The sequence below is a fragment of the Esox lucius genome, chromosome 9 (genome assembly GCF_011004845.1).
Source record: "Esox lucius isolate fEsoLuc1 chromosome 9, fEsoLuc1.pri, whole genome shotgun sequence".
In the NCBI taxonomy this organism is placed as follows: Eukaryota; Metazoa; Chordata; class Actinopteri; order Esociformes; family Esocidae; genus Esox; species Esox lucius.
The window spans coordinates 13,871,383-13,897,073 of record NC_047577.1 but is presented as its reverse complement, the minus strand read 5'-3'; the positions used below and the strand labels follow the sequence as shown (position 1 = coordinate 13,897,073).

Sequence of the window (25,691 nt, the reverse complement as noted above, 5' to 3'; positions counted from 1 at the left end):
GTAAATAGGCACTAAAAAGCCTGTGAAAGAATATCGTTGTTATCAGCTTGATCTTATACTCAAATAATCATCTGAATGCAACTATTAACCGAGTGAGAATAGTTAAAAGATAAACTAAGTGATTCTAAATAAATCATTATTTTATTCAGAAACATGCATGAATATTCTGCATATTCAGATTTTACTTTTCAAAGATTACTTTTGAAAGTCTTTTGGAACTCTTTAGTGGTCATCCATGATATCTTGTTCAAGGGGGTATAAATATGAGGTGACACAGTTGGACAATTGCAAAAGTTGGTTACATCTTGGGATGACCAAATCTCCAAAATTACTATTAGATGCCCCCCCCCCCCCCCCCCCCCCCATGTCAGCTAGTTATATGGAAGGGTTGCCAGAAGAATGCCCCTGCTGTAACCAATGGCAACTTTGACTCCATCAAGCACCAGGAGATTATAGGCCAAAACCTGTGTGTCTCTGCCAGGATGCTATAACTGGGTCGTTGTTGGATCTGAAAGCAGATCAACAACCCAAAGCATACATCCAAAACTACACGAATATGTCTAACTGACCACAGAATCAAGCTTTCGCAATGGCCATCACATGTCCCCTTACTTTAATTCTGTTGAAAACCTCTGCGGTGAGGTGAAGAGGATATTCTAAAGCAAGGACAAAGGACTCATCAAACATCATAACAGACAACCTAGAGCTGTTTTCAGTCATTATCGGAGGCATGTTTCTAAATAAAATAATCTTGACAGCAAAAATATTTATTTAGAAAAATGTTTCACTTAGTCAAAGGTTAGATCCGTAACACACCCACACCATGTTTACAGTGTTCTCCAAAAACTCATCTGGGTTTCTCTCCGTCTCTGGGGTCTTGGTGGAGTTGAGCCTCATTTTGCTGTCACGGCAGAAAACCCAATATGCCGCGTCCCGGTGGAGGGTTTGTATTTTAGTGGGAAAATTGCTGAGTGTTCATCTAAAGTGAAGGACATGATGGTGGTTTCAGCTAAATAACAGGAGAAAGAAGAGGGGGTCTTCAACCTCTCTATATTTGTCAAACCAACACACAGCTACAAGAGAGTAGAGGATTGCAGTAGTTAATAGACAACAGTAGGACTTCCAATGAACCCAGGTCCACCACGCATAAAGCAGGCTGGAAAACAAAGTGCTCTCTGGTCACATGCAGGCATATGTTTGGAGTTTGTTCAATTTAACACAGAAATATGGAGAGACGTGCCAAATTATACAAAACATGCACTTGTTTGTCTGATTTGGAGGTTTGACACTTTTAAAAGAGGAAATCCCTCCCAATTTCAATGTTCAATGAGTTTCAAATTTTGCAACTTGAGTGGTTACCAAAGTGGACGGGTTTACTGATTGTTCAGCCGCTCTCTACAAGTCACCCTCTAAGACTAGTCAGATAAACAAATAAAGGGCCCTTTGAGAGAGTTGGTCAAGATGAGGGGTTGTTTTGGGAGTCACAGTATGAGACAGCAACCATCTGTTCACAGCAATTTAAATCAAGGTTTACTTTCTTAGAGATGTTCAACATAGTCATTCACAACACTTAATAAATCATGTGTGCCAATAAGCCTCTATTTATTAGGGGTCTTGTCCAAACTGGGCATAGTTGGCCTAGTTGGACCAATTAAAAGATAATGGCTACATGAACGATTTTCCTCCTTGTTTCTAACAGCCTTTTTCCTCTTTGCTCTCTAAGCTCTCTCCTAACCTCCCCTAGACACAATCCTTCCTGCTCCTCGTCACACCAGGAAAGGTGGGGTCACAGGGAATGCTGAACAGGTGTGTACAGGTGTGTGGGCAGGATCTCCGGAAAAACTGGTGGGAATAAAAAAAAATCCCAGGATGATGGGGGGAGGAGGGGGGGGGGGGGGTTGGAAGAAGGAAAAACACAGCAGCCTCAGTTGGAACCACGGCTGAAACTACTACATCCCAGACTTGACTCTGTCTCCTTGGTAACCAGCCTAGAGAGAACGGGTATGGGCATTCTGAAGCATACTGATTGGATAAGGACGCAAGGCTGCGGACCACTAACTGTTGTAGGAGTCAGTTAGCAACGAAAAGGACATAGAACGTGTTCATTTTCCTCTTATTGCGTGGGTCTCCAACAATTGAAAATAATTCTGCCTTAAACTGAGTCTGTTATTAGCACTCGGCAGAGTCTCACCGGGCACTGCAGACATAGAGGAACCATTCCATATCAGGGGTGGGGTATGACTGGGCGCTGGCATTGAAATGTGCTTTGAATATGGAGAACATGGTGGACCACCGTTGCAGTTCTATCTTCATGTCATGCACAGTGTTTAATGACAGTCAGGCCATATATGGGCTTCTGGGAACCAATTCAAGTCAAAAGGTCTGCTGTGTTGTTGAGAGGCGGCGAGAGACAAATATTATGTAGCAATTATAATGGACAAATCCATTATCGGAGAACTTTTTTCAGGCTTTTGACGACAAAAGAAATGAAAATAAATCAATGAATTCTGATGTCCCGACGGGGGACTCGGAGTCCAAATGATTGGTGCCGTTGACTTCACGTGACGGGTGACCAGACAGGGAGCCACCCCAGACTGAACCGCAGATGAAAGAGTTCCGTGACAGGACAAACACACAGACACACACAAAGATAGACAAACACACAAACACACTATACACAACCCCCCCCCACACACACACACAAACCCCCCTCAGTTCTGAAACAAACTCCTGACCCACATTACACTGTCGCAGTGATCCCACTGTCTCCACAGCAAAATAATGCTCGTTATATCCGGCATTACAACGGCACCAATGACCCGGATATGAATAACCAGCACTATCACATCTCGCATTGTAAAACCGGCCACAACTAAAAAGCTAACAATGAAGAGCAGCCTGACACAGTGCATTGGCTGTAATGCTAACATAATGAACCGGTGTAGCTTCTAATGGTGGGGCAGGACACGTTATTTGTTTCCCACTACTGCGTCCTAAACTGCACACTACTCCCAATGTAGTGGACGACTTCTGACAAGAGCCGCCGTTGGTCAAGTGTGTACACTGTCAAGGTGATAGGGTGCTACCTGGACCACAGCCCTCTCTAGCAACACTTTCAGCTACTAATTACAACTGAGTTTTATGGACTCTGTGTAAACAAGACAGAATTTAAAAGTGGAGTGGTGGTGGGACAAGGGAGAGGCGAAACGGGAAGACAATTCTTTGGGTGATCTTCTGCTTGTCAGGTGTAGTTAGAGCAAGCCTGGTTCAATATCAGTTAATAAATATATCAATCCTAAAAGGCCAGCCTATAAGTCTACAGCTCCACAACAACAAGAAGACAAAGAGTAAAATAAGGAGATAATCCACAAACAGACCTAAGAACGGGCTAATCTTACTACATCCACCGCTGTGAAACATAAAATACACACAAAACACATAAAAGAACAGGTTGTGACAGCGTTGTGACAAAGACCATAGAAGTCGAGAGTGAAAACAGCACAAACAGACGGGGGACTGAGCTACATTAGCCTGCTACCACTCCACAACACAAAAAGACAGAGCGACAAAGGAAGCAAAAGGATAACATGAATCAATTGGGAACACGCATTAGAGGCCCTGGGTATTGACTTTCTACAGAAAGACTTTTGGTTCTCGGGATATCGGCTTAGCGAATAGCAAGCTAGCACTGCCTCCAACAACAGTCGCTCACAGTTGCATCTTCACATGAAATCGTCAGCTCGGCATTTCATCTCAACCAATCACAGCTTGGCGCCTCCAGTTACTTGAATGGAACGCAGCTCGCTGAACCGATACGAGAAGGGGGGGTGGGGGGGGGGGGTGGATGGATGGATTTGGGTTGCAGGAGATATTTGCTACATTCTGCTCCGGTCAATAAGATGGGTGGTCAGGCTCCATCCCCGCGGGCGTCACTTGGATCTCGCCATCTGCATGGCAACAGGTGGTGGGGGACATGGTTACACCATGCCAGCGCCTTCCCCCCTCTTCCAGCATCCAGTCCACTCCTGGAACTGACAACAAGGCTCCAGGGATTCTGAAAGTACTGGGAAGTTCATTCACAGAATTGTTTTTTTATTTCCTAGGAGAGTTGCCAGAGTGCCAGGATAATCCAGAGACTTAGTGGCAATACAGCGCTAGTCGTGAAAACATGTGGAAGCAAGTAGCAGAAACTGCTAATGGACCTTAAGTTCTCGATTTTTCGGTGGAGGCGCGTTGCGGTGGAGGCGCATGACGTCAAGTAATGACAACTTGTGTCATATAGAACTAGTAGTGAAACCAAGGCAACCATTCCGATAATGGTACTGTACACCGGGTAAAAAAACTCTGAGAAGGAAAAACAGGATCACATTTCAGTGGGAAGGCAGGCACTCAAACCAAGAGGGCTGGAGCACTCGAGATCGCGTCATTGACGTCACACCGTGTCAGAACTAAAAACAACAGTCAATGCAGCTGTACAGTGGCAGCTAGTGAACCCTATGTGATATGTGACTAAGCCCCCAGTTTACTAGTCCATTATGCCTAGTTTATTAGCAACATGAAAATGGATCACGAATACGGACAGTGAGACACCAGGCTGTGGCTAGCTATTTGAAGCGGGCAGACAGGCAAGTCTAGCCACTGTTCTGCCAAACCTTTTAAAGGGTGAAACGACTGACCTAATCAACTCGGGGGACGGTATGATCATCGGTACAAGACGTGCCGGTTTCAGTGTCTCAGAAACGTCCGCCTTCCTGGGCTTTTTTAAATGGAGGGCCAAGAACAACATCCACGCAGCAGTCGTATGGTTGAACTCAACCTGTTGAGGAGAGGTCAGAGCAGTGCAGCCAGAATAGCGCTTGCTAGCAAGTGGGCCACAAACAAGCAAATAACAGAGCAGTGTAAAAGTGGTTTGGAGAACGGCATACTGGTACACGCTACTCGTCCTTGTCTTGAAGAGCCTGAATGTGGCAGGCGTTCACAAACACTGGACAGTGAGTGGTCTGGCCCGCCTGCACTAGAACTCAATATAGAGCGGCTTCGGGATGAGATGGAACGGGCCATTTTTTGCTGGGCTTTTAATTTGGACACTCATGAAAACCGAACTGTGTGTCTCAGTGGGACACATCTAGCAAAATGTCCGATAAATGAATGAGCGTTGCCCTGAAAGCATGGATGGAACTTTTCCAGTAATACTGACCACTCTGGCCTCCCACTTGATCCGTGATTCAAAACAAGCACCACATCAAACGCCTAAACCACGTGGGGAATGTGGCTTCAGGTTACCAACTGCAGCTTTCTGTTCCAGTTAAAAGGTAGAAAAGTGGGCCAGACAACTTACAATCGAGTTCAGGGAGGGGGGGGGGGAGAGGGATGGGGGGAGGGGTCCTTAGCCCACTAACAGTACCTAAATTAGCCTAGCGCTAACATTTTCAGAGTTTCCATGCTTGGAGCCAGGACAACCCTTAAGCCACGCGGCCAGACCACAAGCCCAGAGGGAGGGGGGGGGGGGGGGGCAGAGGGGAAGGACGGTCCAAACTCGAAAGGGCGTGGAGGGAAAACGGGAGTGAGACCTGACAGGGAGTGAATTTTCACCCCTTCCAGGTTTATTCCAGGACCATTGTATTATACAGTAAATAACTAAAATAATAAAGTTGTTCAAATTAAAAGAGGGGCAGGGCAGTGTAGCCTTGTGCGACCATCCTGATCGTGCCCGCTCAGATTCTGTTTCATTGGTTAGGCTGATGGATCATACTGACATAATGGTTCTTTCAACATCAATGGACAACCCGGTTAAACAAACGTCAAAGAAAGAATACTGCCAGTGTCTTTGTCGTCACATTATTTCAAGAAGGGATTCTGTATCAGAACTGAAGGTCTTTCCCTCAAAGCTCGGGCCTGCCTATCAGGGAAGATGTAATCCAATTGAGAGGGAAAGCCAGAGAGAGAGGAGAAAGGGCTGAAATGGGATAATCTGTAATAGAAAGATTGGCTGGGTAATTGGGATGAGCACCAGCGATACATCACACACATACACACACACGCGCACACACACACAAATCCTCATAAGACCACTATCCTCAAAACCTCCCCAGCCCCTAGCTGTGTGTAAGCTAATGCATTTGACCTGGAGGAGGAGTGAGGCGCGGATAAGCTGGAAATTCACTCTCCATTACGAGCAAAAAAAAAAAGAAGGGAACAAGACAGAAATGAGAGAAGGGGAGCTCTAGAGAGAGAGAGACAGCTGGGATCTAATTAATGGTGTGAACCACTGGGTGAGTAGCTGGGTTCAGGGCCTTTCCAGCTGAAGAGGTAGCGATAAGAAGCAGTGTACAGACAGACAGACAGACAGCACTGCTGTTTACTGAAGCGTTATTCATTAACACTAAGAGAGAGTCGGCTGGCGGCATGAGAGGAGCCATTGATACCAGACCTGGTGGTTGGCTAACTAGTGCTATTTCAACGTGACAGGACATTATCGAAGTGAGATAAGCCATGGAGTCTTTTATAGTTTCATAAAGGAAAGTCGGAGAGTAGTCATTTTGCGGGTTTTAATGCAAAAAAAGTCACAGAAAACTCGTATTTTATATAAAACGTCGTAGAAAAGTCATTTGTAATTCTACGAGGAACGTTATAGAGGGGTCCTTTAAAGTCCAAATGAGAGATTCTTTTAGAAACAGTTTTTTTTTTAAATGTCCTTTGTGATATTATGTGTAAAGTTTTTTCAATTATTCTAAAGTTCATTATTATGGAATTTATTTTATCAGATGTTTCCTTCTAAGCAGAATCCCTTGTTGGGGTCATCGAGTGTATGTTCATTTATTTTTAAACTCTGAAATCAACATAGGTTTTAGCTCATTATTTTTAATCCCTTCATTAGTGACAAACCCTAAATTAGTGGCTTGCTAAGGAACAAGTAAGATAGCTACAGTTAGGTCTGGAAATATTTGGACACTGACACAGTTTTCATAATTCTGGCTCTGTATGCCACCATAACGGATTTGAAATGAAACAGACTTTCAGCTTTAATTCAAGGGATTGAACAAAACCTTTTTATGAAATGTTTAGGAATTGCAACCATTTTCATACACAGTCCCTTTATTTCAGGGTCTCAAATGTAATTGGACAAATTAACAAAATCATAAATAAAAGTGTCATTTTTAATACTTTGTTGAGAATCCTTTGCAGGCAATGACTTCTTGAAGTCTGGAATGCATGGACATCCCCAAACCCTGGGTTTCTTCCTTTGTGATGCTTTGCCAGGCCTTTACTCCAGTTGTCTTCAGTTGTTGTTTGTTTGTGGGTCTTTCTGTCTTAAGCTTTGTTTTCAGCAAATGAAATGCATGCTCGATTGTGTTGAGATTGGGTGATTGACTTGGCCATTGCAGAATATTACACTTCATTGCCTTAAAAAAACTCCTGGGTTGCATTTGCAGTATGTTTTGGGTCATTTTCTATCAGTAAAGTGAAGCACCATCCAATCAACTTCACTGAACTTGGTTGAATCCGAGCAGACAAAATATCACTATTCACTTCAGAATTCATCCAGCTATTTCTGTCTTCTGTCACATAATCAATAAACACTAGTGACCCCGTGCCATTGAAAACCATGCATGCCAATGTCATCACACTGCCTCCACCCTGTTTTACAGATGATTGGTTATGCTTCAGATCATGAGCCATTCCAAGCCTTCTCCATACATTTTTCTTCCCATCATTCTGGTACAGGTTGATCTTAGTTTCATCTGTCCAAAGCATGCTGTTCCAGAACAGGGCTGGCTTTTTTAGATGTTTCTACAATCATCCACCACCGTTGTCTTCAGTGGATGTCCAGGCCTTTTTGTGTTGTTGCAGGGCTCACCAGCGCATTCTTTTTTTTTCTCAGAATGTACCAAACTGTTGATTTGGCCACTCCTAATGTTTCTGCAATCTCTCTCTTTTTTTGCAGCTTAAGGGTGTTTTCACTTGCATTGTTTCACTTGCATTGAGAGCTCCTTAGACCGCATGTTGTGGGTTCACGGCAAGAGCTTCCAAATGTAAATGCCACACCTAGAATAAAATCCAGACCTATTACATGCTTAATGGCTGAAGAAATAATGAAGGAATAGCCCACACCTGTCCATGAAACTGCTTTTGAGTCAACTGTCTAATGACTTTTGTTCCCTTGAAAACGAGGGGGCTACATACTAAAGAGATGTAATTCCTAAACCCTTCCTCCAATTGAAGCTGAGAGAGATTAAGCACCTATTCATTATTTAACTGTAACCTGAATACATTTTGGTAAACAGCCAAAATAACAACATTTGTGTCAGTGTCCAATTATCTCCGGACCTAACTGTATTTATGTTCAACTGGTGAAACATAAATACAATATGTTGAAGGAGGGAGGTGGGCAACCATGATACAGGCAGAGATGGTCCAACATGCTGGGTCCTCTAGGCATCTCCAGACAGAGTCCTACATGTTGAGCTCCCAAGATATCTCAAGACAGGGTCCTGCATGCTGGGCCCCCTAGGTGTCTAGAGACAGGATACTTCATGCTGGGCCCCCTTGATATCTAGAGACAGGGTTCTGCATGCTGGGCCCCCTAGGTGTCTAGAGACAGGATACTTCATGCTGGGCCCCCTAGAAATATAGAGACAGGGTCCTGCATGCTGGGCCCCATAGGTATCTCCAGACAGGGTCCGGCATGCTGGGGACCCTACATATCTACAGACAGGGTCCTATATGCTAGGCCCCCCAAGTATCTCCAGACAGAGTCCTACATGCTGGGGCCCCTAAATAACTGGTTCCCAACCTTTCTCAGTTACTGTACCACTCTGCTTGGAGTACCCCTAGAGTACCCCCTCATGTTTATTTTAACTAGTAATCCTATGAAGTCATGAGTGTTTTCAAGTACCCCCTGTGGAGAGGCCAGTGGTTGGGAACCACAGCCCTCGATGTCTCCGGATAGGGGCCTACATGATGGGCCCCCTAGATATGTTGTTTTACCCTTGTGTTGTCTAAAATGTTGGCGCATTTCGCCTGCCGTTCTATGTTATTATTAGCATGTACAGTCCAGGTCCCTTGGCTCCCATAACTAGGGTCTAACGCATGACTAGTGATTTGGACAGGGACACGTGGTGATGTGGCTACGACACTGGTGTTGAAGGCCTAAAGTTGACTGGAATCTGTTAAGGCTATTAGGACATTAATAACTCCACAAATTACCAGACATTCAAAGATTTTCGGGAGCTAAACCCAGTATTTTAAGATATAAAGGTAAATGTGCTAAAACACTGCAGATCACCTTTGTTCACAGTAATATTTCTATTTCACTGGAAATGTAGTAATCAGTTTGCAGTTCTGTTCATTTCTGACTATTCTACATCTAGCCTATGGCGTTGAGTTTTTATGTGGACCAGTGAAAACACCAAACCCTTAGTGTAATGGTATTTATTCTTCACAGGCTGAGCTACACTATCTATCAGGGGCTGCTGGGTTTACTGTTTCTTAACCCAATTCAATCCAACCAACCTTCACTTCTAAATAATGCCTATCCAGTACAACTCCATGCAATCTAAAATAAGACTAAACGTTGTTTTCTCGGGACAATGAGATTTACCTTCAATAAAAAGCATTGAAGTTAAATCTAAAGAACATAAAATGTTCAATCTTTTCTTTCCACTGCTTGTTTACAGTCAGTGCTACAGTTGAACTAAGCCAATGGGCATCTACAACTTCTGTTCAATGGCCGTATATTAATAAATCAGTAAAGACACGTACACAGCAAATGCAGCTTGCCTCTTTAACGGCTTTTGAGAGCAATTCAGCCTACAGCCTGAGAAGACCTTGAGTCGATCAGCAGCCCCCGTGTGCTCTAAAGAAAAACAGAGAGAGTAACAAAGAGAGGAAGAAAAAACCGGCACAAAAATGGTCCGAAAGAGAGAAATAGAGAGATAGAGATAGCTAGCCAGGAAGCTGCACAGGAACTCTTTCAGCGGCCATGTATCTCCTGATAACAGGCAGCTAGATCGGAGGTGAACAGGGTTAGCAAAGAGCCGTTGGACCAGCATAAGACACAGGAAATATACAAGTGTTAAAGGGTAAGGGAGTGGTACTTGAAGACTGGCGGACGTGGCTGCCTGCTTCAAGTGTACTGATGCTCACCAGCAGATTACATGTAAAATTTTGCAATTTGCATTGGACGTTTAATGTGCACGGGAACAAAGCACGTCATCTTGCATGTTTGATCTCAATATTAACAAACGTCTATGAAATGTCTTAAAACATCCGAGTATGCGATTTACCGCGGCTAACCGCTGTCGTGAGTCACATTAAGTTGCAGTAGTGTCTAAGAACAGCTCTTAGCCGTGGTATATCGCCAACATGCCACACCTCCTTGTGCCTTATTGAGTACACATTCCGCGGATTTCAGCCCATCATCATGGTCCGGATTGGAACCAGACGGATTATACTATACTGTATACAGGCGTGGCGAGACAGTGAGCTCAGTCATTCTCTCGGCCACACGTATACACTTACGCCCGCGCACATACACGGACCGTATGTAGCCCTTGACGAGGGGGCTCTCAGCGCAGACACGGAGAACACGAAGCAGTCACGCAGGACCCCGGGAGACTCGCAAGTGAAGCGCCGCTGAACGAGACACTCGGTGTAAACAACGGAGGCCGCGCGTAGGGTCACAGCTGCCTACTGCAGCCCGCAGCTCTGGCTTGTCAGCGCTCACGGTTCAAAACCCACGGCGCACTCTACATCTCACTCACTGTCTCTCAGTCCGTCTTGGTTTTGCCATCCCTCTCCTCTCCCTACCTTTCTCTCTAAACACACCTCGACCCAGCTGCTCGTCGACTCTGCTGCGGAGGCCCACGATGGACGCGTCCCACAAACAGGCCGACATGCATTTATTTCATCCTAAATATAGCTCTCTCGTGATCCCTTGCGGCAGTCCATGGGAAACAGCCACTCATCGACCTCCGCCTCCTCCCGGAGCTGAGGGAGGACCCCAGGCTGGCTCGTCCGGTCAAGTGCCCGATTGTATGCCGGCGTCGCGGAGCACAAGAACGGTGTCTGTGTCCGAAGCGTAGGTGTGTTTCCCCATGCCTCTCCTTGGATGAAAAACACATTCTCAACCCCCCCCCCCCCCCCCCCCCTTTTCCCTGTGTTTCTCTCTCGCTCTCTCTCCCATCCACCCTCTAGACTCAGGTTCATAAAGTAGCCCTTTATCCCTGGCCCCAGACAATGGGTACCCTTATTGGCCAGCCCTAGCCTTGCCTGAAAGAACCGCAAGGACGCGCAGGCTGCTAATCAGCCATATATCCTTGGAAGATGGCATACCCATAATGCTTTGTGGTCTAGACATGGGTTTCAGTCAAACAGGCCTCAGTTCCAGGGTTAGGCATTCCACATTGGGCAACCTTCCCCTTGAAAGCTCAGGCTGAGGGCTAGTGTATAATTTACTGAGGGATGTTGAATTAAACGCGGGCTGTCTTGGTCCTGTACCTACATTGGGCGGTTAAGGAATTTTTTCTAAAAGGCGTATCGTATATCATCTTGCGCAAGCAGAATTTGACCACATAAGTGTAATGTAAAGCGAAAAAAATTCAACATGAATTACTAAAATAAAATGTGATTTTACCAAAACACAATATTTGACACAGAGAGGTTTTTCAACCTTCAGTTCTGGCTTTGACATTCCTGAATATTCCGTCTGAAGCCGTGGTCAGTGAGGAAGACAGGAGAGCACAGCCTGGGAGGCGGAAAAGAGGATGACAGGGACGAGGACAGGAATACGAACCAGAGCCTCATAAAAACATGACTCAGTACATTTGTTTGTGGAGAGAAGCGCAGACGACCAGTGTTTAAAATACCAGGCTCGTTCCGGATTGAACGACACAGGTCCAATCACAGATGCCTCAGATAATCACATTCCTTCAACAGGATGTAATTACAAAAGAACCAGAGATTTGAGGAACCAGAGCCTTTCCTGGCCGGGGGAAAACTCCAGGCAGTGATTACAATCTAAACTGAAGGCTGTATGTTTTCATAAGTTGAACATCCATGTTGATCAAAGCTTTTGTCAGCATCATTGTCACTGTAAATTCAGTATAGAGAGAATTAGAAAACCAGGTGGGGTCGAATCCTGAATGCTGATTGGCTGAAAGCTGTGGTATATGAGACAGTTACCACAGGTATGACATCGCATAGCTTTTAACTGCTATGATTCCGTCAGCAAGCGGCCTATATGAGCAACAAGGCATCTCAGAGTTTTGTGGTATGCAGCCAACATACTGCGGCCAAGTGTTGTTTGCTCTCCTAAGAACAGCTCTTTGCCATGGAACAACTGCTTCTGTAGCCTTTTTTTTTTTTTTAAATACAGAAACATCTGAATCATGATCATCGTCCCGGTCTGAGGCTTTTCCGGGGCAAACCACTTCCTGTTTCCCCGTTTCTTTCCGCCTGGAAACGGGGGGGGTGGGGGGTTGATTAACTGGTCATAACTGGAACACATGCCACATCGAAGTGACAGTCATATCCAGCACCACGCCGACTCACCCTGACTAACTCCTTTCATTAACAACAGGAAGGACAGAGATTGAAAGGTGGAGGACGATGTTTCTCATGGGCTTGGAAGGGACCTATTAGCACCTCATATTAAGTATCGAGGACAGCCCACGTCTAAATAGATCACGTCGATGCGAGCGCAAAGTGAGCCAGTGCCTTTTCAGAGGGCGTTTTTTTTCTCCACATGAGTATTTGCTTCCTCTTGGCACTGATTCTGTCATTTGATTCATGCACACCGTGACCACCCCCCCCCGTCCCCCCCCCCCCCCCCCATGTCAGATTGGGCCTGTCGACTTCTCAGGTGAACTGAGAGAAAAATCAATATCTCCGTACTGGCTTCACATAACCCAAACTGAACTATAAATACAGACACCGAGAGAAAGGAGAGACAAGGGAATGTAGGAAAAGAGAGAAAGATAGATGGAGGGAGAGAATGAAAGCAAGGAAAGACGATCCTTTGTCTTGTAAAAATGTAATTGGGGGGAAATAATTCAAATTAATGAGAGAGATGGCTCCCTGCTGTGAGGTTCTGGCTAGTATCATTTTAAATTAGGCTCTCTATTATCAGTTATTAACATATTCTCTGCAGTGGTGAAACACACACACACACACACTAATATCGTGTTACAATTGCTGTAATACATTGTACACCTCGCTGGGTTAGAACATACATAGATGTGCACCCTAAATGGATTCACGGGTTGTCTTAAAGGGGAACACTGGGACATTTTGAAAATGTGCCTTAACCTCTCAGATTTAGTGTCACATGTTCTGTTCTAACGCCGAGCAAGGTTAAGCACAAGGTTATCCATTCTTCCCACTCACTGCAGCTCTAAATAAAACTGTTGAACGCAGTTAATGTACCAAATAAATAAAAGTGAAGTTACAGCAAACACACTACATTAAAATACACCGATCAGCCAAAACATTATGACCTCCTGCCTAATATTGTGTAGGTCCCACTTTTGCCATCAAAACAGCCCTGACACGTCGAGGCATGAACTCCACTAGACCTCTGAAGGTGTGCTGTGGTATTTGGCACCAAGACGTTAGCAGCAGATTCTTTAAGTCATAGAAGTTGTGAGGTGGGGCCTCCATGGATCGGACCTGTTTGTCCAGCACATCCCACAGATGCTCGATTGGATTGAGATCTGGGGAGTTTGGAGGCCAAGTCAACACTTTGAACTTGTTGTGTTCCTCAAACCATTCCTGAACCATTTGTGCTTTGTGGCAGGGCGCATTATCCTGCTGAAAGAGGCCAATGCCATCAGGGAATACCATTACCATGAAAGGATGCACATGGTCTGCAACAATGCTCAGGTAGGTGGTACGTGTCAAAGTAACATCCACATGAATGTCAGGACCCAAGGTTTCCCAACAGAACATTTTCCAAAGCATCACACTGCCCCCTCCGGCTTTCCTTCACATAGTTCAACACTCCACAAGGGCTGCAATTTTGGAGATGATCTGACCCAGTCGTCTAGCCATCACAATGTGGCCCTTGTCAAAGTCACCCAGATCCTTACGCTTCCTAATTGTTCCTGCTTCTAACACATCAACTTTGAGGACACAATGTTCACTTATTAACACAGTTCAACAGCCAGTCACAAAGGGTACGCAGACACATTTTCAAATGTTGCCGGTCCTTCCCTTTAAGGTATTAAATCGATCGTTTCTTTTCTGGTTTTCCCAAAATAGAACTGTCAAGCTCATTGAGCATTTGCGGTGCCATTTTGATAGCCATCTTTGGTGCTTTGTCTTGGACAATCCCTCCATCATACTTTTTGTCATTGGCAAAGTGCTTCTACACCAGAAACGTACAGTCAACTCACAAACTCAACATTGGTGGCCCTTTCGGGAATCGAACCTAGAACCCCTGTATTCGCAGCATCTCAATAACACTACAAGCAACCGGGAGGACCACGCATTGCGCAGTATAACCCACTCTCCAGCCACTGAAAATGTCTCGATCTGCCATCTTGGCCTGAATTGACCAACCCTCCCTTTCCTGAAGGTATTTTGACCGGCTGAACGTTTACACAGTGGAGGCTCCAGGTTCGTCATATCAAAACAAACGGTGGATGAAAAGAAAGCCTGGAATGACAGATCAAAGAGAAAGATGAAAGACAAGCCATTCCCATCCAGTGCATTTCCTCTATCCCGGCGTATGGGCTTAGTTAACACACATTACATCCGGTGTTCAAAGGTAATAAAGGGAGACCTACTGTATGGTTATTGCCATAGTGAGAAGGAACAGGTCCAACATTACAAAAGATCTAGGATCAGAGCCTGACTAAAACACCATTTTGTTGGCATTATCAAAGATCATGTTTGGGTGCCTCACATACACGCACAGTACACGTTAACCTTTATTTAGCACGACCCGGAAGTTGAATGCTATAATGGGACCGCCAGTAAGAGCCAAGTTCAACCACCTCCTCAGGGCATTAGGAAAGTCCAAGCACAGTCACATCCAAAGCTATAGCTAGTTTAGTACTCATTATTTGTCCAAGGGACCTCTGAAGGTTGAATGGGTCCCACTTGTAAAACGCATGTTTATCTCAATGAGACAAACTTGGATAAATAAAGGACAAGTAAGACCTCTTCCTCCTCTACCTAGTTAAAGGACCTCTGCCCCTCCACCTAGTTAAAGGACCTCTGCCCCCTCCACCTAGTTAAAGCACCTCTGCCCCCTCCACCTAGTTAAAGGACCTCTGCCCCCTTCACCTAGTCAAAGGACCTCTGCCCCCACCACCTAGTTAAAGCACCTTTGCCCCCTCCAACTAGTTAAAGCACCTTTGCCCCCTCCACCTAGTTAAAGGACCTCTGCCCCCTCCACCTAGTTAAAGGACCTCTGCCCCCTTCACCTAGTTAAAGGACCTCTGCCCCCTTCACCTAGTCAAAGGACCTCTGCCGCAACACCAGACAAAGCTAACAACATCTACCTTTCTATTGATTACTTTGATTGGTTCTGTGCCAAACCATCCACAACCCATTACAGCTCATTAGGTAATGTGTGTGTGTGTGTGTGTGTATCTAGTGAATACACAGGAAGGTATATATCTAGTACAGTCACCTATATCTCAATCTCCCTAGCCTCCGATTTGGCCGTGTGGAACCAAGATACAGACATCCACAGTCAACCCTGTTTATTGTTCTACCTTTGCTTTATTACACGTTGGGAGTAATCAGTTCCAAGGGGGAGGTTCTTTTCCGTTGGTTATCAATGGGACCTTTCAGGGTAGGAACCGTCCTCCCCTGATTGAAATATAATTTCCTGCCTAGCTGCACACTAAGGCTATTGAGATGCCCCCCAACTCTCTCTCTATGAATGTATGTATGGCTCTTTCATATTTACCAGAATGACCGGGAGACCCCAAGACCTCTGCTGCTACTTGGCCTATATACAGAGCATATCAGCTTGCAAGCTCTCCTCTCTCACCTGCAGACTTTTCACTGCAGCAGCCCCGACTGGCTATCCAAACTAAATACAAGACTAAACCGAAGAGACTTGATGTTCAAAAACCTAAAGAGCAGTGGAGTGGTAAGCGGAGTCGTGCAAGCCTTTACGTGGAAGAACTCCGCCAATCGCTTCACGCACACGTCTCCCAGAAATGACTGGCTGGGCACAATGAAACGTACTGCGTTAAATTGACTTCCACGTGGATTTCATTTGTACTATAAAACAGACTGTCGGCTCCGCGACATTTTGAGGGCAAGGAAGAGAGGATTGGGTTTGTGTGTTCGTGTGTGTGTGTGTTCACGTGTGTGTGTGCGCACGCACGCATTGGAGCACCACTGTGTCTCTGAGGATACGAAAGATAGAAATCATCAGTGTGTGCCAGTCCCAGACCAATTACTAACACTCACATTGATTCATTGACTCAACCAAGTGTGGAGGAGATACAAGCGTAGACAAGTTTCTATGAGAACAGTTATTCACAACAGACTGAGATTAACCTAAAAACAGAAACAGAATTACGTTCAGCTAAAGTAATATGGTAAAATTGTGTATCCAAAACACCAGTAAATATATTTCCTGTAAACCTGCTAGAAGAGGTTTTATTAGTTAAACTACCTTAAACATTACCTGAAGGTCAAAGAATTTGCTGTATCTTCTGTAGATTATGTGGGATGTGCTGTCGGAGTATGTGACATTGATGAGATAAACCTGGAAATAGAGAATACACAGAGTTAATACCATGGACATATGATGGGAATACACACACACTTTCATCCGGTCAGAAAAACACACAAGTACCTGTCAGAACCTGTCAGAGCATAATAATGGTTGGACATAACAGTGACCTCATTCCCTTTCTGTACAAATGGATGTATTGCCTCTGAAACTGTTCTTCAGAGTGGCATCCACATAGGAATAACTGAAACTGGGGATCCTATGGAGTGCTAAGTGGCCAGTCATATTGTGGGAAATTGCAGTGACGTAAGAGCTTCAGTCTCTTCTAATAACCGTATTTCTATGGTTTAGAGATACAAAAACTGACCAGCGCAGCCCAGTACAGAGCACTGATATCATCTCAGCCTCAATCTAACAAAGGAAACCAAGGAAAGAGTTCAAGGAGCCCTGGGATTTCCCAGAAGAGCAGTCAGGAAGAAGGTTGACAAGAGCTGGACCTCTAGGTTTTTATGGTTGGATATCTGAGGGAGTCATTTTGTTGTGCCAATTTGCAGTAGAACTGGATATTCGATGAAACGGCAAACTGGTTATGATACTAGTTCAGAACGACCGTCTGGTGTCACAAAACAGCAGGGACCAATTGTTTTATTGGAATGTGGCTGTTTAGAATGAGAGCAGTGATAGTGAAAATTATTAACGCTCGCTGCGGTTCTAATGTGACGTGCTGTCAAATGTAGGCACAGTGTATACACGACAGATCAGGGAGATGTATGGACAGCTGACACACATCGCGGATGTATTTAGAATGCTAGCATTAGAGGTTCTGTAGCATTTCTACATCCACAAGACGTCTCTGCTGTGTTTATGAAAATGTTCCCCAAACGACATATTCCATATATCAGCCTAAGGTATAATACAAAGTCTACACATCCCTGTTAAAATGCCAGGTTCTTGTGGTGTAAAAGAATGAGACAAAGATAAATCATGTCAGAACTTTTTCCACCTTTAATGTGACCTATAACGTGAACAATTCAATTGAAAAACAAACTGAAATCTTTGAGGGAGAAAAATTTAAAATAAAAACCTTACAATAAAAAAAGGTGGAAAAATTCTCACATGATTTATCTTTGTGTCATTCTTTTACATCACAAGAACCTGGCATTGTAACAGGGGTGTGTAGACTTTTTATATCCACTGTACTTTATAACCATAAAGCGTTATCAAATATGATTGCATATTGTATTTACACAAATAGCTATTCAAAGTATTCACACTCTTTACAAAAAAACATTGCCAGACTACCAAATAATATTAATCTCATGTTATGGAAGCAGCTGAAAGTCAAAGGCTACTTGGCTTGTGACGTTTCAGTTTTAGGCATTTCCCCATCCCCTGACCTACTAACATAGGTAACTCACAAGTCACAACCTAATAGATCTTATGCTTGGCTCTGTTGCTAGCTGCCGAGCAGTCATGGCAGCTCGCCTCAGAAGAATTAGCCTGAATGAAAAACACCTGATGTAAGAAAGACTCCACCAAGAACAAAGCTCTGTTTTAAAGGTCTTCTAGTTACTGGAAAGACACTAGCTATTGCTGGCTAAAACTGTTCACTCATATTAATCTGCTTTGCTAACTTCTGAGTTAGTGGTAGCATCATGCTTGGATTTATCTGCATTGTGCATACATGAAAAGCAGTTCCAGCACTAGGATTTTGACAGCCATGGAAATGCTAACATTCAAAGCCATTGAAAGTTAGTTATGCTATGCTACAGACATGTTAGCGACTCCCATGGCCATGCTAGCATGGTGAGCCAATGGAAATGTGTCATGCCACATTAGTAATGATGTGTTTTAGGTCTCACACCCAATGGCATGGCAGCATTTCTATTGCTACTGCCCAAATCAGTGGCACCGGGGGTAAACATTTTATTAAATATAGTGTCATTACAGCTTTTGTAGTCAGACAGGTGCAATGAGGATTTTACATTTGTGTGATCATGCACTTCAGTGACATAAGCTAGAGTTTTTCAGAAACACCATATACTGCATCAACAAACATTTAACCACATTTTCAAAGCTTAAGGCCAAAAGAGAAAATACTTTGTCCAAGGGAAAAGCTAAAATAATGGTCTTGAAGGTCTCACAAACGATTCAAGTAAACTTTGACCCCACCGGCCATCTGATTATGTAAATGTATTGATTTATGTGGCCTTAAAAGGTCATGTACTCTTACAATCTGGCCAAACCCAGCCGTTGTGCCTAAATATCATGTTGTTGCTTGCATTTGGGGGTTTTAGGCAAGCTGTCTGCATAAACACTTTCTGACAACTGCTGACAAAAAAAGAGCTTTATAAAATATCATTTATTTTGACTGACCAGGCTGCCTACTACACCACTCAGTCCGATACTGCAAATGCAGGTTTGCAATTGTGCAATATTCCTGACTACCCAAAAGTATCTTCTTGCTAACTGCATAGTAATGCTTATCTGACACGATGTGCCTACGAGGGGTTGGAAGAGCTGCTTGTCTAAAAATATATACGGGTGTGTGTGTGTGTGTGAGTTCAAAGTACTGTAAGTTTGTGTGTACATTTGTATCATCATGTTAGCAAGCGTGTGAGTACATTTCAAGAATGTGCGTGTGGTCGTACTCCAGCGGGAGGGCGTGTGGTTCTATAAACGTTTTTGACCTGAACGGCATGTTGGGATATTATCGTCCCTCCACCACTGATGCCATTTTGGCTGCTTCATTTGACCATGCATCAAAACCTCTCTGGGATAGGTTTACGGAGTGAAGAAGGTCAGGTTCGACGCGAACGTCAGCTAAAACGCTCTTAACCAGCACAGAACGTGGATCTGTCCTCATAGCAACCACAATGGATTCCCGAACTAGGCTATCCGCACCACATTTTCAGCCCATGCTCAAAATATCAAGCTTAAACCTAATGCCCTCTTCAAACCTAAAATAGACTATCATCCCTCAGAGAGAGGATGGGAATGTGAGTTAAAATCCAAGTAGTCTACACACATACCTCACACAACATTTCAAAAGTTATGTAGGGCAGCATGTGAGGAATCGTGCCATTTCACAGCTTGGAACATACATTTAAAATAGCGTGTAGATATCTTTAGGGCTGACTCACGGCTCAAGTACAGCCGGTCGTGAGCGACTGTCACCAGATCCGCCAAGTCAAAATGGTCCAAATTTCGATTACCGGGAATCAAACAAACACATGCACACACACACAAGGTATGTTGGGAGAGGGTCAAATCTGTTTCCTAATGTCACACGGGTTTGACACATTTTAAAAACATTGTGTTGTTTTTAAAAAGGGACTTTTCTTCACAGCAACAGAAGGTGTGCTGCTGGAATCACAGATGGTGGTGTAATTTGACAACTTTGTAATAATGCAATTTTCGAGTGCATTCAAAAAGTGCTGCTGAACCGTTTGAATCCAAACCAAATCACAGCATCACCATATGGATTCAAACATTCAGCATACTTGTCTCAGCCTACTGTAAAGAGCATTGTTGCGGTCACAAAACTAAAATAGAGATAAAGCAGACGGCACAAGAAGTGCACAACTTTAAAACATCCTCCCATTAACTTACCAAACATTACCTACGACATGCTTTTTCAAAGGTACACTTACTCTACCACTAACAAAAATATTTCCAGCATAATCACATTTCACAGGTCGTAAACTTGTAGTGGCATTGACTGGTGTTGGCTTGCCCTATTTTCTGAAGATTAGCTTTACCATTAGACCCAGACTGAGTCTGGAACATTCAAACAGCTAAATGGGTGGAAGAGTTTTTCAGAAACAAGAAATCATGAAGAAAATCACCGTCACAAACACTACATCATCTACATAGCCCGCCATAGAAGTTTGCGGGTGTGATGATTAGTTCTGATAAAAAAAGGCCTGACTCGATTTTATTACAGCTTGGAAAGTAATTACAGTCCTTAATTACAATATTATGACATGTATTTCTACACTGTGGCACCTCAAACTGACGAACTATGTAATATTCTCTATTCTGTTCTTCCCATTCTAATCTATTCAAAGGAACCACATCAACTGCCAAAAGGGGCCTGATGATACAATCAAAAACAAAGGAGGGAAAGAACATGGATGGAAAAATACAACTGAATCAAACAAGTTTGTGTCCTAGGCTTCCAGTGTCCCAGATATAGAGAAAGCCTTTTTCATCATCTCTAATTGTGATGCAGAGGTTTTCAGCTTGGCAGACAAAAGTCTTATTCATGCCTGACATTCTGTAGAAACATGAATAATTGTAAGTTGTAAAAGAGCAAATTGGATCTTTGATGGTTATTTGATTTAAACAGTTTGTAGCCTATGAATCACAAGCAATTATTATTAGCAGTGCAATTATTTGACAGCTTTTATTAAGCTTTTTTATATAATCACTATCTCCTTTCAGGTTCAGTGATAAAAAATAAATACTATCCCAGTAAGCTAAATTAAATTACCTAAAATCTTTTACTTACGAACGGAGAAAATCACTGTCTGTAGACCTCTTGTCCCCAAGATCCACTGTTTAAGGGAGGCTAAAGGAGAGTTCTTGTCAGACTGGATGTTAGCCTGACCACGAAATGACTCCAAACCCCGCCTAAAACACTATATTTAACGTAACGAATAAAACAGACCTACATCCCATATTCCCAGTCAGACGACTTTTAAATGGATTATTAAAGGATTTCACTACAAAAAGAGGCAGATGGAATATGGCAGGTCCACTCGATTGGGTTGGGATCTGAGGGAATTCAACTTCTATTAGAAACCACATGTATGGTTACTGACTAATAGGAACAGATTTATTTGACTAAATCATAAAAACAGGATCCAGATTTCAAGAAAATGATTAAGATGTGTGTGTGTGTGTGTATAAACTTGTCTCATCTCCCCCATTCGCAAGTTCAAAAAAAAAGGCTGTAGTCCATCCAAGTAGAACTCTAACCAGGCTGAGGGCTTCGGTTTGGTGGTAACTCCATGGACAGTGAAATGCAGGAGAGGGCGGGACGCCCCCCGGCCAACAGTTTTGCATTACCTCTGCCCACAGTGTCCCGGGTCCCGCGCCCCCTCTCCCGTAACCGTGGTCACACCCAGTCACTCAGTTGACAGCAACCACTTGTCTCACCTCTCTCTCTCGTTCTGCCCTACCGTGGCCACCCTCCACCCAGGACAAAGGAGGCGCAGGCCCTGCCCAGGCCGACAGAGGCTTCCGGAGGGCAGCAGAGGGGGAAGAGGAAAGGTGTCTATTCAGCCGTCTCCGCATTCAGCGTTGTCATGTGCCGTGGAGCAGGCTACGCGAACCTCTTCCGATTGTGTCCCAGTCCATTCGGGACACTCCCTAGGTCCGTTTCAGACGGCGGCGGATGTGGTACGCCTCCTGCTGCAGCTCACACGGCGAGCTACATGGCCGCCGTCCAAGAGTGAGGGCAACGACGAGGCCTTTTCGGAAAGGCCTGGCGTAACGTCCCCACGCACACGCCCCCGTCTACCCCCGCGTTGTGATCCCCAAGTGAAAGAATCTGAAACGGGGACGTTAACCCGAACACTTCCGACGACGTACAGAAACAACGGGCAACTGGACGCAATGGTTCATGTTTTAGTAGGACCCAATAATAACCGGACATTAATAAATAGGATGTGCCACACAGTTTCAATATTCTGTTAAATATAAAATATATATATAATAAAATGTCGATATAATATATATATCTACATTTGATATATGTTGATCATTCAGAATCCTTCCCTTCGTACAGAATCTGGGGAAGATTAGTCCTAAGACTTGCTTAACATACTACATCACATCTTGGAGTAATCTGTCAGTAGTATTGCGAGGATAAAGACTTAAGTGGATGAAGACTTTTCACAGTTGCTTGATAACATCTGGTAGCTGAGACATGAAAGAGTCACCAACATGTGGACAGGACTCGAGTAATAACACTAAAAAGAAAACATCCGCTCACTTATGCACACACACACACACACACACACACACACACTTCAATGTCTCTTGTTCAGTAATACAGCCGGTGTGAGTGAACAGAACACAATGACTTTACTGACGACAGACGTCAGCACAACCCCCTGACTCACAAACACACTCTCTTACACACACACACACTCTCTCTCTCTCTCTCTCTCTCTTTCCTGGTGACCATGATGTCGTCAATCTCAGGGAAACAATGGCTAAGTCAAAAAGCGAGCCTCATAAAGGAACCCTCCAACATGCTCCTCACAGTGAGCAGTAACCATTCGAAAACAGAGACCTTTTCACTCGGATAATAATTCCGTTTAGATGGTCCAATAAATATTTGAGTAGAAAACAACCCTCTGGAGGCCTGTTTTATGACGCTATACAACAACTAGCGCCTCCGGTCCAGTCTATGGAAAGTCAAAAGGCTTTACAAATGTTGCTGGTCTTATTGGGTAACAGAGGGAGGCGACATTTCAGAAGTAAACACACAGAACCATAGTCTTTAATCATCCGCCTCCCGTTCCCAAATAGGAAGCAGTGTTATCTGTGTTTAAACCCCCCAAATCAAACGCCCCACCCAGGTCCACGACCGCGACTACTTCCAAACGGACACAGAGTAGTGTATCATTCCCCCCACTATCTCGGTTCTCATAGGATAAGCATTCCCAGCTGTTTCCAGAAACAGGCTGTTGAGATTGGTGGATGGATTTTCTCTCTATCTCTCTTGCTCTCTCATATCACACATTTCTCTCACGGACGCACACTCTCTCTCTCTCTGTCTCACAGAGTCTGGGGATCATTCCCTCCATTTCTTCTCACAGTGACTAGCTGTGGTCCCAGGGGTAAGGTTGCTACAGAACTAGGCCAAAGACAGGCCCAGGAGACTGAGTGCAAAGACCCAAACACAAAACAACACTGGCATGGGAAGCAGCAACAACTAGCAATGTTCAATATAGGGAGGATGCCTAATCGCAGGACAGGCCTCTGTGAATCTAATAGCTGTTCATGCATGTTGCTGCTCACAGGTTATGTATAATAACTTGTCTGTAAGCTATAATATCCCAAGAGACGGAATGAGTGTATATCTTCAGGCACATATTGATTCATAAGCACACAAGGGGCACATTTAAAAAAAAAAAAAAAAAAATAAGCATAATAATCAGCTGACTGCATTACAATTTCAGAAGTAACATGGAATGTTCGAGTTGATAACATTGAGTCTTATTGTTTTATATGACATTTAATAATTTGTTTATGAGCCAGGAATAGAGCCCCAAGAGTATGTAATGTAATGAGATATTGATTTATATGGCCTCAGTAGGCAAAGCAAATAAAATATATAAACTTTCCCTAGAGTACAGAAACATGCCTTGAGGGACTCATATGTAGACAATAGCAGCCTTGTTTGTGTAAAAATGTACAATGCAGAGGGCTGACTAAAAGCATTGGGAGAGTAGAGGATAAACATATAATCGCAGCCTATGAAATCCTTCACTTTGTTTTATTGACTACCTCCGCGATTCCAGGCGGAAGACATCTCACTCAGATTGGGGTCCAATCAAATTAGTTTCACCCTCAGTTGACAGTCAAGTGAGTCACGTCTTATGATTGACGATCGAGGTAGCCTAATAGTCTTTGTGACAGTCACCGCTCATCGTCAGGTAGTCTACTCCTGAAACGTCTAGACACACAAATGATGGCATATTAGTTTCAGTTGAACGAGGCGTTCCAGTTCAGTTCCCACATAACAGGAGGGGATGACACCTTTGTAACCCGTCATTACTTGAGTCTGAATTGCAAATGTTACAGCATTTCCTGTCAAGGTTTATAGCACATTCGATTAATTACAGTAATGACATTCAAAGAGGTCAGTGCATACACGGAATATCCCCATCTCTTACACCATTTGATGAATCAAAATATTGATTGGCATGGTGTGAATCAATAGCCAACGAATTGCAGAGGTTTAATCAAAACAGTGATGAGCTAGAATTAATGGTACTATTGAGAGACGTTTCGTTGTGGATTCTATAGATTTCTTAGACCAATAATGAGTGTAGACGTGTTTGTACGGGCCCAGGTAGGTTAATAGATGGTGCGGGGGTATACTACTCACGTAATGTTTGGACGGATTGCGCCGCTTCTCCACGTCCACGACTTTAACATCCAGCACTGTCCGAAACTGCATCTTGACGTTAGAAATGGCTACAGCACACACACACGAAAAAGCCAAGATTCTAGCAATAACAGGCTATAGCCGAGCATATACAGTTAATAAAACGTTGGAGAAGAATAGCCTACAAAAAGGACAGTCATTTAGTGGGTTTTCGAAGGTTCCGGCAGAAGGAATCAAATGTCTTCTCTTGACGATAGTGAAGTTGACACATATCACCCGTTACACGTTATTCTGTGTCAAAATCAATAATAAAAAAATAAACATGCCCGCAGTGAATTTAAAAATCCACACAAATGAACGTTCTGCCGAAATCCAAAAAGCGAGATCTTCACGTTGTACACCAAGACAGTCTGGTCAGCGGTCGCGTGCTGAGAAGGCGGTCACCTCAAATAGAAAAGTGAAGCGAGGTCCTTTGTTTGTGGACCACAATACCTTTCGCGATCAGTGCTTACCTTGGGATTGGGGTATATGCAAAAACGAAGCCGGCAAATTCACCGCCAAATGCCTCTCACAGCAATCCAGATTTTGAGGGGAACGAGTGGGATGGGCTTGGTTCTAGTGCGTCCTCGGGTGGGATGAAGCATCGTAAGGGGAAACTGTGTAACCGGTTGAAGTCCACTTTCAACTCACCGTTTATTGAATAAAACGTGCCGCTAGGTTTATGCAGTTTGGAATTGTTTGTAAATATTTTGATACAATGTCGGAAAAGATGTGTATGACTAAAAACAGCGGGCTACTCAATCAGACAGTAGTAACTTTTTCTAGATAACTGCTCCCAAAAGCTAAAGCACTGACACCAGACTG

At 44.0% G+C, this 25,691-nt stretch overlaps 1 protein-coding gene across 5 annotated transcripts in view; it reads right to left on the bottom strand.

Annotated features, from left to right (window-relative positions):
• Positions 1-25,438, bottom strand: part of sh3pxd2aa (SH3 and PX domains 2Aa) — a 92,332-nt gene extending 66,894 nt beyond the window's left edge. For 2 of the 5 annotated variants that reach the window (XM_029121997.2, XM_029121998.2), the window contains exons 1-2: positions 24,828-25,432; positions 16,652-16,732 (exon numbers count right to left, since the gene is read on the bottom strand). In XM_029121997.2, coding sequence (XP_028977830.1) covers positions 16,652-16,732; positions 24,828-24,899 — 153 coding nt within the window. In that variant the 5' untranslated portion in view covers positions 24,900-25,432. Of the gene's footprint in view, positions 1-16,651; positions 16,733-24,827 lie in introns of all 5 variants that reach the window. The other 3 variants (XM_029121996.2, XM_029122000.2, XM_029121999.2) reach the window with 3 other exon arrangements.
• Between the last annotated feature and the right edge of the window lie 253 nt (positions 25,439-25,691).